General features: G+C 36.8%; 1 protein-coding gene across 1 annotated transcript in view; it reads left to right on the top strand.

Moving 5' to 3' along the window:
• Positions 1-18,316, top strand: part of MYOM2 (myomesin 2) — a gene marked incomplete at both ends in the record, with an annotated part of 66,002 nt that overhangs the window by 8,209 nt on the left and 39,477 nt on the right. Inside the window, 8 exons of the mRNA XM_079550376.1 lie at positions 5,803-5,891; positions 5,969-6,019; positions 6,288-6,452; positions 9,348-9,509; positions 11,562-11,703; positions 13,288-13,487; positions 14,580-14,633; positions 17,108-17,235. Of these exons, the coding sequence (XP_079406502.1) occupies positions 5,803-5,891; positions 5,969-6,019; positions 6,288-6,452; positions 9,348-9,509; positions 11,562-11,703; positions 13,288-13,487; positions 14,580-14,633; positions 17,108-17,235 (991 nt within the window). The remainder of the gene's footprint in view (positions 1-5,802; positions 5,892-5,968; positions 6,020-6,287; positions 6,453-9,347; positions 9,510-11,561; positions 11,704-13,287; positions 13,488-14,579; positions 14,634-17,107; positions 17,236-18,316) is intronic.

Below are 18,316 nucleotides of genomic sequence, written 5' to 3'. Positions count from 1 at the left end.
TTGCTTCTCCAATGAATCACTTGGCTTTACACAACCATGAAGGGCTATACTATGTATTCTGATATGGTGACTGGAGTATAGAGCGGACAGTAGCATGCTCCCAGTATTCCAAAAGTCCTGCAGTGAGCAGGCAGATGAACTGATGAGAAATGATAAGCAGAGAAAGAAGTTTGATTTTCCAGAGCAATGTCAGTGTGGTGCAGTTGCACACTGCCACTTTTACAATCTCAAAATTTGGCAGTGTTTTATATTTCATTAGGGCTATCTCCCTTTCCTGTTCCAGTTCACTGCTTAAAAATGCTTCTAATTGCAGCAAGAAAGGGTTTGTGGTTCCATCAGTGAAAATGCGTGGCAAAGCCAGTAGAGTGCAGTGTAATACCTACTGCCAGAAGGCAGAGCTAGTCCCTAATCGAGCACTCGGCTCCTAAGCATCGTCAGCATTGCTTTAAAAAAGAAAAAAAAAAAAAGCTTAAAAATTGAATGAACCTTCTTTTCTAACTATTCTCATTTAATAAATGACACTGTGCAGTCAGTACAGTGCTATTTTAGTTTGATTAGGAACAAAAGGCTTGGAATAATTTAAGCCGGAACTACAGAATGAAGCCTGCCCTTCCTCCTGCTGTGGGTGGAAGCAGGACAGAGTGCAGGCACTGCAGCAAAGGTACTTCTCCAGCTCAGGAGGCAGAGCCTTGGAGCTGCATACAGTTGATTGTGTGGTGATAGGCTGCAGGTCCTGGCGCCTTGCAGGTATGCGCTGCCAGTGTATGTATAGGCAGCAGGTATGATATGCTTCAGTTCTTTTTTTCATCGCAGAAATACAAACAATATTCCCCAAATGAAATTATCTGTAATTTTCTGGCCTGTCAGTCACTTTCCTCTATAAGCTGCAATAGCTGGGAGCCAATGAGATGGGCATGAGACAGTGTCAACCTCAAAACAGAGGTTCTCTATTCAGTAAGAACAAAACCTAACCAATTGAAAAGAATCCATCAGGTTCAGTCTGCCTAGAGAATCAGAATATGAGATGGTGATCCTGCAGAGTATTTCCACATTTTGGTATCATATAGATGTAATGCTGAATATTTTGTCATTTAAATTCAAGGAGGCAACTTTAATTCTTGAAATGTACTATGTTATGCTTCCTGCTCTTGACATGCACTAAGTTGTGTTCTAATTCAGGCAAAAATGTTATCTTAGTCTCAATCCCTATGTTTAAATGAATATATGCATTTTAAACAGAAGTATCTGCCTGGGGAATATTCCCTTCACAACCACAAGAGCTGCAGAAACTTGTGTGGATTGAAGGCAATTTAATTTTCACAAAAGTTATTAGTACTTTGGAACATGTGTGAGGTGCCCTCACACCTCATATTTTCTAAATGTACTCTAAGCATATTTTAACTGACCTTTGTAAAGGTTAGATAATACGTTCTCCATCATGATGCAAGGAAAAGTGGTGTACAGTTTAGAAATGGTCTTGACTCAGGGCACTTTGTGGTGTATCTAGGAAATCTATTTTTTATATTCACAGAAAAGGAAGTAGTTTCCAAGGTAATCCTCAATCTGAATATTATCTGGCACCAAAGGAGAATTAGGACTTGATGTACCTTGCCATCCTGTTCGACTTGTGTCAACTTGCGTGTATCAAGCCAATGCGCTGTGTGGTGCTAACCTACTAACCCCATATACCTCCAACATCAAATTTAAAGGCAGGCCATTGAGTGTGAGGCTATCTAAGATGGTTTGATTTACCCCCTGAGTTCAGTTAGAGGTTATGGGAGAGTACTATAAAATGGTTTCAAAGCAGTGACCTCCAGAAAATGGATAGAATTAGTAGGATCTCTTAAAATGCCTGGACTGGGGAATTATTATCAGTATGTTCATAATAACAACAAGAATCTTGTTCCTCATCATAAAAGAAAATGTACTGTAAAAAATAAGCGTGCTCCATCCTTTTATAAAATTAGTTCTCACACCATCACTAATCTAAACAATTCTGTCCGATAGGTCCTTTAATACATCAAGCTGGTTGGGCTAAAGAAACAATCCTTTTGTGACTCTTCTGTCTGTTCTGGAGACTTTTATGGTTATATTCTCTTTCCTCTACCTACCTTGGAGACCCAAAATACATAGAGGCATTTTGCTGTTCCTTATGAGACTGCAAAGTTATGGGGAAAGGACTGACAGTAGCACAGCTATATACCTATCAAAAAGTTAATCAGATATTTGATTCATGCTGCTTCCTCATTTTCTGATTTTTTTGATGCTTTAAGTGGTCAAGCAGAATGTGGCCTCACATTTGTTCTCTATTTTCTTAATTATTTCTATGCCAATTTGTGGTTAATAAATTATGTTTCAGTTCCTGAATCCTGAGTGATTCTTATAGAAATTAATTACTATTGATTGTTTCATCTGCTATTCTGCTGGAAAATGAAGCCAACAGTGAAAGCAGATGCTGGCTATTTTAAACTGATAGTTGAATTAACCTCACTGTGTTGAAGAGCAGCTAAGTAGTATTTGAGAGAGGCCTGAAGTAGTGCTTTGTTTATGAACGGGAGCAGCCTGGTACAGCAGTGATGAGGCAGCCATCCATCACTCCATTATGGTGTCAGTGCTGAGAGCTGCCTGAACTGTGTGCAGCTGGGGATGGATCAGCACTGGCCCTGCAGCATGTCTCCTGGAGAAGCCTGGAGGTGAAGGCTGGTGAAGTTGCAGTACACTTCTATAGGTCTCTAGACGGGTTGGCCTGGACAGTGGCCTGGAGAACAGGAAGTCTTTATGGGGCATGTATCAAGGGATGAGGTCTGCAGGGTATGCTATGGCACTACCTGCCACTGGTGACTAGGAATTGCTGTCCTTCTATAACGAACTAAATGCATCCCCTTCTACAGTGCTCTCCTGGTGTGCAGTGGATGACAGCCACGCAGCTAATTCTCTTATCCTTCAGGACAGAGCAGTTACAACCAGGATGCTTCCTGGGAAAAGCCCCTTGCTGTCTCCTGAGCTGTGCCTAGCAGTCCTTTGGGAGCTGTTACATGCTAATACATGCCAAGGGCTGTTCAAGCAGGGTGATCTCTGTATATTACATATCTTACTGTATGTACTGCATACTATGTACTACATATATTTCCTTTAAAACAGGTGTAGTGCAGAGTGACTTCTACACCTCAGATTTCTACCACAGTCAATTATCTAATGCCCCTTGAAAAAACTTCTTGAGATGCCTCGTTTGTTGTTGGCTTGTTTCATTATAGCAAGGCACCGTACTGAGCTGAGAACAGTGTGTAAGTTATGTACATTTCAACAAAGAGACATTGAAGCATGATTTAGGAAAAAAAAACTGCACTAAAGTTTTAACTCACTTTTGACATAACACAAATATTAATACAGTGAAACTGGGATACTAAAAAAAAAAATTAGTGTTAATAAGAAGTTAATTTCACTAACTCCAAGAGATTTCAGCTAAGTCCAGAATCATTTTAGCTTTATGTAGATTGGTGAATGGGTATTGATATTTTTTAAATAATTTCAGAAATCTCTGAAATATTGAGTAACATTTAGCCTATTATTTCAATTCTTCTCTAGTGCTTTTCAGACTTACTTTTTCCTGCCTAGACTGCAGTAGAGTGATAATGGGTTTCATCCTCTAACTCCAGGCTTTCTGGATAAGTGGGTTAATCTTAAGAGTCACTCCTCTGTCTTTGATAATTAAATGTATGATTGACTTGGTAGCATGCCATGTTTTGTGAATTGTGTGCTGAAGATTTGCCTCTAGGAGGAGCTGTTACTCCTGTTCGTTTAAAGAGTTAAACCACAATTTTATAGAGCTTTCATCAAGTTTTTTTTTTAGGTATCACAGAACAGAAAGTATCATTTTTTACTGACACTGCCAAGAATATATATAAGAGCTGAAAAAAAGGAGTCTGATGTGCCTGTCTCAAGTACTACATGGCCCCAGATTGGCATTCTCTTATACAATTTACTTCAAACACTTTTATGCATTCCTTCTTCTTTCACACCTGGGATATAAGAATTCTTAGAAGACAAGTACAGGCACAGTTTCATCCCTCTAATCTGGCAGTTGCCAAGAATATACAAATTCATTAATTCTTCTTAGAGGAAACTAAATGCACAAGTGTAGAACATTATGTATCGTCACTGGAAATTACTGAAGGATCTCCATCAAATGCATTGGAATACACAGAAGCAGAATTTAATTATACATATTTCAGACAGTGCTCTGATTAACTGATGGCTAATCATACTAGAAATTCCAAGAAATAGGAAAAAAATTGACAATTTTCTTTGACATGAATATATTTTTAAAGGAAAAAAGCTCGAGAAAAGATATCAACTTTAGCCAAATTAAAATTTTTATTTATTAAAAACCAATATATGAGAATATTTCATATTAAAGTATTTAGTATGTTTCTGAAAATAAAGCAGATGTAAATCCTGAAATATCTTTTTGAACTGAAATGTTCATTCTGAAATGATTATGACTGTTTACAAGGGTGAATAGTGATAGGATAAGGGGGAATGGTTTTAAACTGAGACGGGGACGTTTAGGTTAGATATTAGGAGGAAGTTTTTCACACAGAGGGTGGTGACGTACTGGAACAGGTTGCCCAAGGAGGTTGTGGATGCCCGATCTCTGGAGGCATTCGAGGCCAGGCTGGATGTGGCTCTGTGCAGCCTGGTCTGGTGGTTGGCGACCCTGCACATAGAAGGGGGTTGAAACTAGATGATCATTGTGGTCCTTTTCAACTCAGACCATTCAATGATTCCATGAAATATTAAAATGAAATATTCCAACTTTTTCAAAATTGTTTCTTCCTACAGACTAATATTCTTTTTTGAGGAAATTTCATTCTATCTAAATCTGTGTTTTAACAAAAAGGAGTCTAAAATATTTTTAATGCTTCTAGTCAGTGATTTTTATGCTTATTAGACACAGATAAATTTACTTCAACTGTAAATTAAAGTAATTGCACAAAAAATGCATGTGCAAATAAAGAATTAGTTTTCTTTCCTTTATTTAAATTTTATGTCATACCCACTGAAGCAATATTTCTTGTGGTTTATCACATCTTTAATAGAAAAAGGTTTGGACTAGTATCTTAATTGGTCATATATCTGCTAGCGTAAATTCTCCTTCAAGGGAGGACGTAGTAGGTGAGACATTCCATCACTGAGCACTATTTGCCATGAAGTAATTATTTTTTTAAATTTTGTTTTCTTTTAAGTTCTCCTTACATAATAGATAAATTTTGTCACTAACAAAATAAACTAAAATCTTTATGCCACAATTTAAGTTGGATTCCTTTTGTTTTTGTTTTTGTTTTGTTTTGTTTTGTTTGCATTTCCTAGGAGGTATGAGAGGCATAAAAAGCCAGTATGTACTTCCTAGGAATCACTGTAGAGCAATGTACTTCTGCAAGCATCACATCCTTTTATTCCATGTATCTTCCCTAAAGTATGTGGCAGAAGGGCAAGACAGATTAAGAGCATAGTTACATAGCGAAAAAGAATAGCCGCACTGGTATATTCCAGCTCTCTTATTTTGATCATTCTCTAAAGGTCATCTCCAGTTTGCTCAAGTCATTGCAACCTGCACATTAATCCATGATAAAATCATAGAAAAACATAGAACCAGCTTTTTGATTGTCTTTCATCAACTTATTCTGTTTAGTGTGAGTGAAGAACTTTGCTCAGTGTTTGCACAGCTTGTTTTGTAATATTGATCATTAAGAGCATTTGTATTTGCACCGAGTCATTTATTTCCCTATTTTCCATTCTCAGAGCTGATTTCGATGATTCTGCTACCTATTCAGCTGTTGCAACAAATATCCACGGGCAGGCATCAACTAATTGTGCTGTGGTTGTGAGAAGTAAGTACTAATTTATGGTTAAAATAAGAAATAATTATCATGTTCATGCTGTTGAATCTTTATTGTGTGTTTCACAGGGTACAGAGAGAGTGAAGAGCCTCACCCAGCTGGGATTATGCCCTTCCACTGTAAGCAATTTATAAAATTTTTGCTTAAGTAGTTTATATACCCTTATCATTATTAAGAGCCATAATAATGTTTTACATATGAGGAAATTAAATATAACTTGTTTTTTCTGATACCAATATGAGCTGTCCAGATGCTTTTCTTTCTCATTTGCATCTTTTGATCAGAATACATTATACTAGAGAGTTCCATTTTCTATTCAGATTAGACAGTAATCTGCTTGTGCCAACTACAATTTACTTAAGAATGTTTTCATTTTTTCATGCATAGTGCCACTGTCACATGATGTTTGCTTCACACATTTTGATGTCCAATTTCTGGAGAAATTTGGAGTCACCTTTGCAACTGAAGGTGAAACACTGACCCTTAAGTGTTCTGTGTTGGTCACCCCAGAGCTGAAAAGACTACGGCCTCGTGCTGAGTGGTATAGAGATGGTAAGTCGGTACACTGTATAGAAGCTGCATGGAAAATGCTGGAGAAGACTCTGATCAGTTTAGAACATGAAATTCACAAGTTTAATTTCAGAATTAAGCAAATAAGCTTTTCTAGTATGAATTTATGGACTTAATCTCTCTTTAGTGACGTGGTGTACCTATTCTTGAGCACACACAGCAAAGGAGGTAACCTCATATTATCTAATAAGATAATGGTTAAAATGTTTACTGACTAAATGGAAATCTAAAGTCACTTCCTCACATGAGTGCCCCATATTGTTTCAGTTTTCATCCACCATGACTTATTCTTAATCTACTGAACAACAAGACTGTTTGCCCTTTCAACAAGCCCTTTCAGATTAATACTTAATAATGCCTACATAATTCATTCTTGGTATGTAATGGATATGTAGATAGATCACACTATTTCCAAGAGGTGTAAAGTTATATCAAGTGGCAGAACTTGTTCCCAAATACAGCAGGAATTCATGAACTATGAATCTTTGCTGTGTGCTACAATTTCCTCTGTTGAATCGCTTGAAATCTGGAGGCAATGCATTAACATAAATTATGAGATGGTTAATAATTTGTAGAACATTGTGTGCTTTCAATGTTGTGATTTTTTTAGGACAATATTTAATTCTACTATTTTATGAAGACAATCTTTATTTTTCCTATTTTTGATTTTTGAGTTTATATTAATCAAGTAATAACAGTTGAATCCCTGATAAGGTTTTTTCTAATAATTATACATGTTTATTCAGTATTAATAATCTTCACATGAGTGAAGCTTATTGAGGTTGTCTACTAAACTCCTAGGGGTGTATAAGTCAACTGAATCAAATCCTCTAATGTGATTTGGGATTCAACAAACATGAATATGACGTCTACAATTCATGGTCCACCTAGAAGAATTTTAGATACTGCAAGAACTAAATCAAGATAATACTTCTGAAATGTCTATCCAATCTTAATAAGAGATGAGCTGGTAACTAGAGCTTTCTGATATTGATCTCTTGTGTAATATAAGCATTATAAAGTGATATGCACCAGCATTCTGCAGTTATTTATACTGTAATACAGAATATAAAGTTAAATTCAAAGGAAAAAATCACAGAGTGCACAACTGAGCTGATAGTACAACAGATCAAAATGCCTGATGAAGATGAACTTCAATTATATAAGAATTTTCAGAAGAATAATGTTTTAGGAAAAATCTCTCATACTGAAAACAGCAAGTGAAGGTTGACTTACACTGACTCTGAGGTGAACTCTTGATAAGTCTTGGTAGAAGTGATGGAACTGGAGCATAACAGAAGTGATGGAACTGGAGCGTAACATATCAGTGTACTAAAGATTTGATCACGACTGTGAGGCTTTGGTATTGTAATATCATTGTGATCACAGGTGCATAAATACCTTCCCTAGTAAAACCAGAGAATATGTTTGTGGCCTCTGAAATTTACTCTTCTCCTTGGCTTCTTTTGTCAACCATCCAGGCTGCATTAAAAAGAGACCTCTTGCTTTCTTAAAGGATTTAGTGTGTCTTTGGCCTTTTGTGAAGGAAAGTTTTTCTGCTCTTACCAAACACAACTACTTCCATAATTTCTGGTGTAAGGTGCACATGAACAGTGGGAATGGATGATTGTGGCCTTGACAGGCAATACAGGCTTGTTTGCAGTTTATATCAGTTAATTCTGGAGTGTCTGCCATTCCTCTCAGCTTGAAATGTATATAAGTGACCTTTTATTCAGAGGCGCTCATGGCTCAACTTCATTTCTTTCTTTAGGATTTTCCCCAGAACCCAGACACTAGTTAAAGATTCTAAGTGGAGATGTTTTCTGATTTCATTTAAAGTACTTCATGTCTCTCTGCATGAAGTGTCAGTTCCATTGTGACATGACAGAAAGGGGACAGGCAGATTTTCTAGGCAAGGATCTCATGATTAAGGATTCCATGGGAATAAATGTGACTAAATTTACTTTATACTCTTCTCTCTAGGAAGCTGTATGCTTAGATGATCACATAATTTACTGTTTTAGTAGCATGTTTTATTATCTGAATGTGTTATTTTTTATACCTTCCATGTAGTTCAACTGGTAGCTGAATCATCTGCACCAACATGCATTTAATCAATAGAATAATAAACATTTATAGATATTCATTTCCTTTACATATAATTATGCTGAATTGATTAGAATAAATTAATATGCAATAGGTCCTAGGGAAATAAAAAATAATCCAAGCAATTATTTAAAAAGTTAAGGTGAAGAAACTCCCTTGGCTAGCATAAAATATCCTGCTCGTTCTTTTTCTCAGGTTTCAGTAGGCAATCAGATTAATTTTCATTAATCATGGGTCACCATCTCTCACCTATGAGGAATTCAAATATAATTTCATTCACTGCTGAACAGACATGCCTTGAGGATTTAAATTCAGTGTATGCTTATAGCAACCCAGATTAAACAGAAATCTCATTTTTAAACTTGGAGAAAGAAATTGAGTAATCTGACATTTGACCTGAACAGGTTACAAAACCTATTAATAATGAAACAAAGTTCCACCCTACATTTATTACAGAGTATGGCAGGTTTTTATATAATTTTCTTCAAAATGTTGGTAATATTTTTCTCTGTCAGCATATTCAAAATAACAGTGATGAAAGTTCAGAGGTTTGCACTGTATAGTATAGTCTGAGACCTCATATTCTCAAATTCATTGAAGAAATATGCTTAGGGAGTCGCAAGTTACTTTCTGTAGAGTTTTCATGGCATCAAAGCACTGTCCCTCTGAATAAAGTTAGTATAAAGCTGGTGTACTTTTGCCTCTCATTAGCACAGGGTTACGCTAGGGCATTGTGCTGTTCAGTGTGCTAACGTGGGTCTTCTGTTCCAGATGTTCTGATAAAGGACTCCAAGTGGACAAAGCTGTATTTTGGAGAAGGCCAGGCAGCTCTGTCTTTCACTCATCTGAACAAAGATGATGAAGGTTTATACACCCTGCGAATGGTTACAAAAGGTGGAGTGAATGAATACAGTGCTTTCCTGTTTGTCAGAGGTAAGGTTTTCACCCCTTTCTTGGGAGAAATTTAAAATAGCAGTAGAAAGAGCAGTTTCGTTCAAAAACCCTATGCAATAAATGATGCAGAAAGAAAGGTGGCATGGTGGTATTTAACAGTAGTTTGATTTATATACTAGTTTGTACTAGACACAATACACTTGCTCTACATGAGTGAGAGCTTCAAGAAGTGCGTGATTCTTCTTGGAGAACGAGATACATCATTCTTGTAAAAAAACAGCTTATATCTTTCTTTAATTTCTCTTTTCCCAATAGGAAATGAATGTCTTTGCATGCTAACAGTCTGCGCTGTAGTTGTTTTATCTACATTACCAAGTGGGAACAAGCCTTGTTGGGCACACTCAAATTCTGGATGAGAAAGAAATATTCCCACTGACATACCAGGCACACTCAGCTTAATAAGCAGAAAAAGAAGCAAAGTAAGAAATTAGCTCATTGTAGAAATACAGTTTTCACAAGAGACATAGCTAAAAGAAAGATGAATGTGTTAAAATGGAATAAAGGTCAGAATTTGCCCTTGCATTTGCATACACAACTCTCTATGAAGGGAGAATGAGCTCCCATACGTACAGCTGTACAAAACTAAGTCTTTCTTTTTATTTATTTAATTTTTTTTTGATTGAAATGAAAATAACTGGCTGGTTAGTGCTTTCGTTCTCTTAAATACATTTGACCACATGCTTAGTCATTGCAAACTGGTGCAGCCACCCTGAAGCTGTTGGAGCTGCAGTAATTTTAAATCCATAGAGATCTGGGCTGATCTTGGAAAGATACTTGCAGAAGTGTCTTCCAGCCAATTTGTGTGGGGTGGAGAGGCATGAATGTTTTTTTGAGTGGCTGAGGTCCATCTTTCTTGTGGGACTAGCCCATAGGCTTCATCAGCTTTTCAATATATATTTAACAAGCCTCCCTGATCTCTCTGGAAACAATATGCAAAAGATTTTTACTTCCATTTGATTTCTAAAAAAGAAACTACCCAAGTGAAAAAAATGTTCACTAATTTATAGTAATTTTCCTAGAAAATATTCTCATGGTGGTGAGTTAATTTTAGGTACCTCAATGGTCCATTTTGCACTTCGTCTGATGCAAATGCATTCACATGCACAGAATCTTGGCCTTGAGCTATGTACTCCAGAGTCTGTGTGCCTTTTGTTTTCCTTTGTCTTGCCTATTTTTTTTCCCCTTTCATGTGTACCAGGACTGCAGCTTGACTGAATTTCAGCCACCTCAAAACTGATTGCTTTTCAATATGGGAAAATTATGTTCTCATTACCTAAGGATCCTCTTCTGAAATACTTCAGATTCAGCTGCAAGAAAAATGCATAAAGCAAATCTATGAGCATTTTTAAAGCATGTAGATTGTTATAAAATGACAGTACTTTTGGAACATATCTTGAGAAAATTTGAGAAAACACCAAGATTTAGGTTCAAATTAAACTTGTAACTTTTATTTGGTTATTTCAGAAAACAAACAAACAAACAAAAATCCATGAAAGAATACATTTGGACTTCCTACATGAATTTTTCATGTTATGGAAACCTTTCTTTGAAAGGAAAAAAATCTGTCAGTAGACTCCATTAGAAGCCTTGGGTCTATAGTCAATATCTCAAAAATGAAGCCGCATAAGGATATCTTAATGAAAGTACATTCATTACCTAGGCTTGTTGGTACTGTAAAATTTTATATGAAAAGCAGCCTTAGAAATGAATCAAGAGTTTGAAAAATTTTAATTCCCTGAGAGATTTATTTTCCTCAGCTATACGTTTGTTACTGAGTACCTTGGTCTGATCAGTAACCCATTTAGCTACAGCTCTCAGTAGGAAAGATCAAAAAACACATTCCAGAACATTTTTATCCATGTGGAGAGACAGATACAGGTCTGATTCATTAGCGCAGTGAATTAGAGTATGACAAAACTCTTTTTTGGCTCACATTCACATAAAAGACTAGCAGAGCAGCTGAAAATTTTCCTTTTTGCAGTTGTTGTGGATTTCACAATCAAAACGGATTTACTTTTATTTGTGATCCAGATGCTGATGCATTGATCGCGGGAGCACCAGGGGCTCCAATGGATGTTAAATGCCATGATGCTAACAGAGACTATGTTATCGTTACCTGGAAACCACCAAATACAACCACTCAGAACCCAGTCATTGGATATTTTGTTGACAAGTACGTAAGCATTGGGACTTACTTAGTTCTGTTTATTGTCAAAACCATGTACATTCTGAAGAATAAAAATGCCATTATATTCCCATGTACTTATGTTCTTTAGCTGGATTTCTATGCAGATCCCAGGCACTGTAAGTTGCCTACATTGCTAAATGTTTTCTGGAACATTTTTAGCTCTGATTTTCTAGTACTTTCCCAGGCAATCCTGGACACTATCTTGAAGATAGCAAGGACCAGGAGTCCTTCCCAGTAATCATTTGCAAGCATCCACTCTTTATCAGATAATGAAAATGCTCAATAGCTTTCATGTGGCCAAAACAGAGAATGGGCCCTGGCACTATTTGATTTATAAGAGTAGAATCTATGGGTACCTTGAATTAGATTTAGACTTTGTAGTCTGTATGCTGCAAAACCTGGAATCTAAGAATTATTACATTACCTTTTTGTTTTAGCCATAACTATGTTATAAGAGGGGCTTGAGGCATAGGCTCTTCAGAGCCAATAGTTTAAATCAGAATGGCACTTCTTTCTTTCCTCCAGTCTACAATGCATTTGGCTCACTTTCAGCTCAGTGCAGGCAGCCCAGGATCAGGGAGTCCAATTGTTATTTTGCATCTCTCTTTCACTGAAGTGCATGGTTGCCCCTTGCAGCCAAGGTAGAATATCTGACCTTTACTGTCTGAAGCTGACAGTCAGCTAAAAACATTACTGACATGATTTTACAATGTACAACATTCTGCACTTAAAAGCAACATTTATAGTTCATTGCTGTTTGCTACCCTGTAATTTAGGGTAGTTCAGAGACAACTGTCTGGAAATTGCTGGAAAATGTTGGTTTATGAATAGCAGTCAGCATGAAGAAATTAATTTAAAAACTGAGGACTCTACCAGTTATATCCATTTTGTGCAGTGAGTAGATCATAGTAATATTTCATCTATTTTGTATGTAATCTATCCAGCTGTTCTTTTTGACATTTTGCCTGGATTACTGCAGCATGAAGTAGCCTTTGATCACGACCCTGTTTTTGACGATACTGTCAGGGCAAAAGGCGGCCTTCTCCATTAAAGTTTATAGTAGTAGGAGGAAAAATGTGTGGGCATACAGTGGAGCCAGTATGTGGACATCACTGTGCTTCTTGATGACTCCTGCAGTCATCTGCAGTAACTAAACCACTGTCAGAGAGAAAAGCCTGTTTGATTAAAATATGACAAGAATGAGACAGAAAAGATTAGGTGAAAGTTGCAATTTCAGCATGTTCTGTAGAGATACGTATAAAAATAAAAGTGGAATAACTTATGCCTTATATGGCAAGGTAGAGAAAGAACTAAATGGAAGCACAGAGAGTTGACAAGGACAAAAACAACCCACAACCATGCAAGAAAAATGGCATTCACAATTGCATTATGAATAAATATGAACAAGGTGAACACTGGTTACCTGATGTGAAGAAATCATATGAAGTGTGTAGCTTTCATTAATAAGTGATAGTTCAGTGGCTTTTGTGAATCTGACTTGGTGTGTGTGGGATGCTGTATTTCTATTGTGGAACAACACTGATAAATGCTGTCTTCTGCTACTTCAAGATGTGAAGTAGGTTTGGAGAACTGGGTCCAGTGCAATGATGCACCTGTAAAAATCTGCAAGTATCCTGTGACTGGTCTTTGTGAAGGACGGTCTTACATCTTCCGTGTGAGAGCAGTGAACAGTGCTGGCATTAGCAGGCCTTCTCGAGTCTCTGAACCAGTTGCAGCTCTTGACCCCGTTGACCTGGAAAGAACACAAAGTAGGTTGTACAAGGCTGGAACACATATTGAATATTTGATCTAACTTTTTTTCAGATTCTGCTCGTTTAAGTAAGCTCAGGAGCAGCATTTGCTTCTTCCTTTGAATGAATATCTCACTAGTTTCAAGGTTGGGGGGATATAAATGGAATGCCAAGATCCGCATGGACAATCCCTGGGGATTCTATCTCAGTTATTGTTGATAAGCATTAAGTATAAACAAGATGAATTACTACAAAGAACAGTGTTTTCAGAAGAGACAGTATGCCCTGGCAGCTTGTATCATTTGCAATGTGAAATGGGCCCAGAGGTCTCATAATCTTCTATGTTTGCTAGCAGCAACATTTGGAAAAGTAGTTGAATATGCCTGCTTTAGAAAAAAATAGAAATGGAATTATGATATAAATTCATCAATCCATGGACTGCTGTATTTATCCACAACTTTTTTTTCACCTCAGAGAAGTGCCAGTACTGGCACAAAGCTCCCCTGCTACTGGTTGACCTATCTGATATTATCACTTTTCTGGCAGATGGAAAAAGTCAATCTAATTGAAAAAAAATAACAACAAAAGCCTTTCTGAATGCTGGTCTTATGCTAAAGGCCTCTAGAGTCTGCAGAGAAGCCTTATGAGAGCTTCTCCATGAGAAGAGTCAGAAGAGTGTTTTGCTCTGGGGACTACTTTTATTCCATATATCATCTATTTGTGCACCTTCAGTTTTGTGTGCTCCTTTTATGTAGAAAGGAATTAAACTGATTATGAAGATGGCAGACCACTGTCCCAGTATAGTCTGTAAAACCTGAGCTGAATATACTCTTTCCATTGGCTTTATGACTAATTCCTATAGCAAAATTCCAAATCACAATACAATTGTGACAGAATAGAATAAAACTATTGTGACTATGGTTCTTACAGTTTATCACATCATAAATAGTAGTGTCTTGCTCAGTTTACCTATGAAAGTGAATGAAGCAGCGTATGACTTTCAGTTGATAATAAAATTATGGAAATAGAAGTACACAGGCTTTTTAATAGATGATGCACAGTAATTCGCAACATTTACAAATATGTTAAACAGAATATTTTGCTTAACAGCTGTTCATGTGGATGAAGGGAGAAAGATTGTTATCAGAAAAGATGACCTTGAAGGTATGTTATGTTTCTGTGATTTCATTTTGTCTGTTTTAATCCCAGGAATTTAGCATTGTAATTTGAAACAGCTTGAAAAGAAATCCTCCTAGTGAATAAATGCTTTATAATAATAAATATAGTCAGATATTTTGGCTTGCGAGCCTGAGCAAACACAAGGACAGACAGCACCACACTCTTGACTGCACTAATTGCATTAAGTGCTGATAATATCTCCTCACCTTTTGCTTTGGCTAGTGCTAGGCTGCATTTAAACAACTTAATATTGCATTTAATCACTCACATTTCCCTTCCATGCATGCTGCTAGGAGCTAAATATAGTTTTTTCGACTACATTTGGTGACCTGAGCAAGTTGTTTCTGTTTTCTTAAAAAAAAAAAAAAAAAGAAAGAAAAGAAAAAAAACCACCAACCACATACATAATCCATCGTGATTATGTAATTAATATATCTTTCTCTGAATGGAGATGATGTTGTTAAGGCTAAGGTTATGGACTGGACATTGTTTTTGTCAGGAGAACTGAAGAGATCACTGCCAGCTTTTGAGATAAAGCCCAAATTTCTTCCATCTTTGGTTGTTTCTATATGCCATGGTTTATTATTTTTTTTTTTTTTTTGCTTGGATAATGATCTTCTTTTTCCTTAAACTGTCAAAAATGTTAACTATAATAGCTCTATATATATAAAAAAATCTACTGTCTTTAGCAAAGTAAGCTTATAAAGTTGTAATTCCAATAAGAAATTAATAAAAGAAAATCCACCTGAGAATAGGTGCAATCGAATGGCGAATTTGAAGTTTTTCTCCAGTGCACAGGTAGGACAGATGAAATTATTCTATTTTGGCCATGGTACCCTAAATGAATTTTTGTGGATATTATAGAATCAAAATTACATTATAGAATCGGAATATGTTTGTCTGATTTTTTTTTTCTTTTACTTCAAAATACATATTCCTCCTTTCAGGATTACTTGAGAATGGTCATGGGAGTTAAGCAGCCAGTCTGGTATAGGAATATGGATATAATAGGATAGGAATAATGATATTTGGATTTCTGTATCATTATTTCTTCAAATTTAGTAAAAGAATATGATTCAGATAGATCACTAGTTTCATTTGTGAAACTGGAGAACACTACTGAAAAATGGATCTCATAGACCACAAACAGATCTCTTTTTTAGTGCCTGGTGACCTCTTGTTCTGAGAGAGGGCTGTATCATCATGTTATACCATTAGAAACTGCCAGCTTTGTTTTTTCAAGAATGTAAAAAAATATAATGAGTTACGTAAAACCAATTGGAAGCCTTTTGACTACACACAGTGTTTTGCAAATTGTTATTTTTAATGTTTAAAATTGTTTTCTTGATTGCAAGTCAGCAATTTTGTCTTAGACTCACCTGATTCATGTGCCTTTCTTGAAGAAAAAGTATCTGCAGGCAATCAAATACTAGAAAACACTAAGAAAAAATACGTTCTCTTGGGGTATGCCACAACGTTGTTTCTGCAATTTAAAGATTACTATTAAAACACATTTCTCTTTTTTTGTTGTTGAAATCTGGAAATTTAGGGTACATGTGCTCCCTGTTAGTACGAGAAATGGGTAAACTGACCTTAAAGCAACAAAAATTTTTCCTTTTGTAAGCCTTAAAAGAATAAAATATTTGCAGTTGAACATGTTTCTGAACAGTTTCTGAACTGTCATCAAGAGGAAGCTTCATTCAGAGATGTATAGCTATGTCTGAAGCGTTCCTGCATAGGTCTGGGCTTTACAGCACTGTAATCCTACTGGCATGGAAACTGGCTTCTTCTCATGCTGTGGAGGGTGACAGTGGAAGAGCCATGCTGAATTCCTTCAGCCTGGAACTGGGCATGCAGGTCCTGCCTCACCTTCCTGGTAGCCCTGCAGAGCAAGAAGGGAGAGGGTTATGGTTAGGTCATTCCAACTGGTAGAGTCACCTGTCAACTGGTAGAGGCTCTACAGTTTTTAGAAATGCTTTAGGCTGGCCGGTAATACCATTGCATTATACTGTAGTGAGTTCTCTTTCCTTTCCTGCTTTCCACTTTGTTTTAAGCTGTGTCTCTCCTTCCTGTTCTTCTTTTGCAGATATCCTCTAGTTGAAGTTCTTGTATTAACACACTGGGCTTCTGTCTTTGATCAAGAAATATCTTATTTGCATATATGAGCAGATTTTTCCAAGGCATTCTGCCCAGCAGATAAAAATAATTCAGATGTGATGAAAGAGAAAAAATATGTGACAAATGCACAGCTTGTCAGGGACATATTTAACTTTTACTGAAAAAGTAAATAAGCAACTCAATTCCTCAAAATGGAATTGAAGTGAGCAAGTGCACTGCAAGTATGATATCATAGCTGAGATTGTGCTGCAGGGTGGGAGGTCAGAAAGATGAGCTGTAGCATGAGCTGACTCTGAGGTTAATCCACTGTTTTACACTTGCTATGCTTATTACTCTTCCAGGCGATATTCAGATTCCAGGCCCTCCCACCAATGTACATGCTTCAGAAATCAGCAAAACATATGTTGTGCTCAGCTGGGATCCACCTGTTCCTCGTGGCAGGGAGCCACTGACGTATTTCATTGAGAAGGTAGTGTACTGTACAGAGGCATTTGATGATGAAGGGTTTCATTGCCACATGCAGTTATATTCAACTCATTTTTAGAGCTGCAGAACGAACAATTAAACTAGCACTTTCTGAAGTCTCGCAGGATTTAGTGATGGGATGTTAGAGAAGCCTGGACAATCAAATGATTTAATGAATATTGAAATTCAAGGTTTGGGGAAAAGGTTACCACTCTGCAATTTGATTACTGCTGTCTGAAGTGAGAACAAACTACATGTGTAAGGCAGCAGTTTAATGGAAAAAAAGCCATCTTATATTTCATATCCCTATAGACAAGACTGCCAGTTTTCACCTTGCCTGTATTAAAGGAGATGTTATGCTAGTCTTGCAAAGAAGCAAGGAAAAAGCAGTGACTCATAACTTGATACCCACTTTTCTTTTTGTATGCTTACTTCACCCTCTGCTATAACCAAATATTTCCAGTTTATTCCCTATAAGGCCAGTAGCTGTGTCTCTCAGATTCACTATTGCCCATCAATCTTTTTTGTTGCCTTCCTCTTCCCTTGAAGTTGATAGGGAATTTTGTTGATCACAGTAGATGTTTGTTCTCCCCTGTGGCCTACAGAGATTTAGATACAGCTGCCCCCAAGTCAGGTATCTAAATTATGTTGAAATACAGCCAGACGTTGTAGTCTTTCTTCCTTGCAATGTTTTGCCATCACTTCTGTAAGTAAATTGGACCTCACACCTGACCTCTAAAACTCCTACATGCGAAGCTATATTTAGTTTTTATGAATGATGTCTCTAGCATATGCCTCCTCTTAACGATTCACAAACAGTGAAACCATCCATAAAACTACCACATGCTCAGTTTCCATCTTAAATATTGTGACAACATTTTCTTAGGACCTTACTGTGCAAGCTTTTTCTTTTCGAAACTGCTCAGCACATTCCTTTGAAGTTCATTTCTTAGCCAATCATTCTGTGAGTATTTTGGCACTTTTTGCAGCCTACCATTCTGCTTTTCCCTTCTAAGTCACTTTGAAATCTCCACTTCCAGAGCCCTTCAGCTCTACTTTATCAGTATATATTGCCGTCTGGGTGC

The sequence above is a fragment of the Tetrao urogallus genome (assembly GCF_951394365.1).
Source record: "Tetrao urogallus genome assembly, chromosome: 2".
NCBI classification, from domain to species: Eukaryota; Metazoa; Chordata; class Aves; order Galliformes; family Phasianidae; genus Tetrao; species Tetrao urogallus.
Note: the sequence above shows the minus strand (reverse complement) of the source record. Positions and strands in the feature narration are given on the sequence as shown.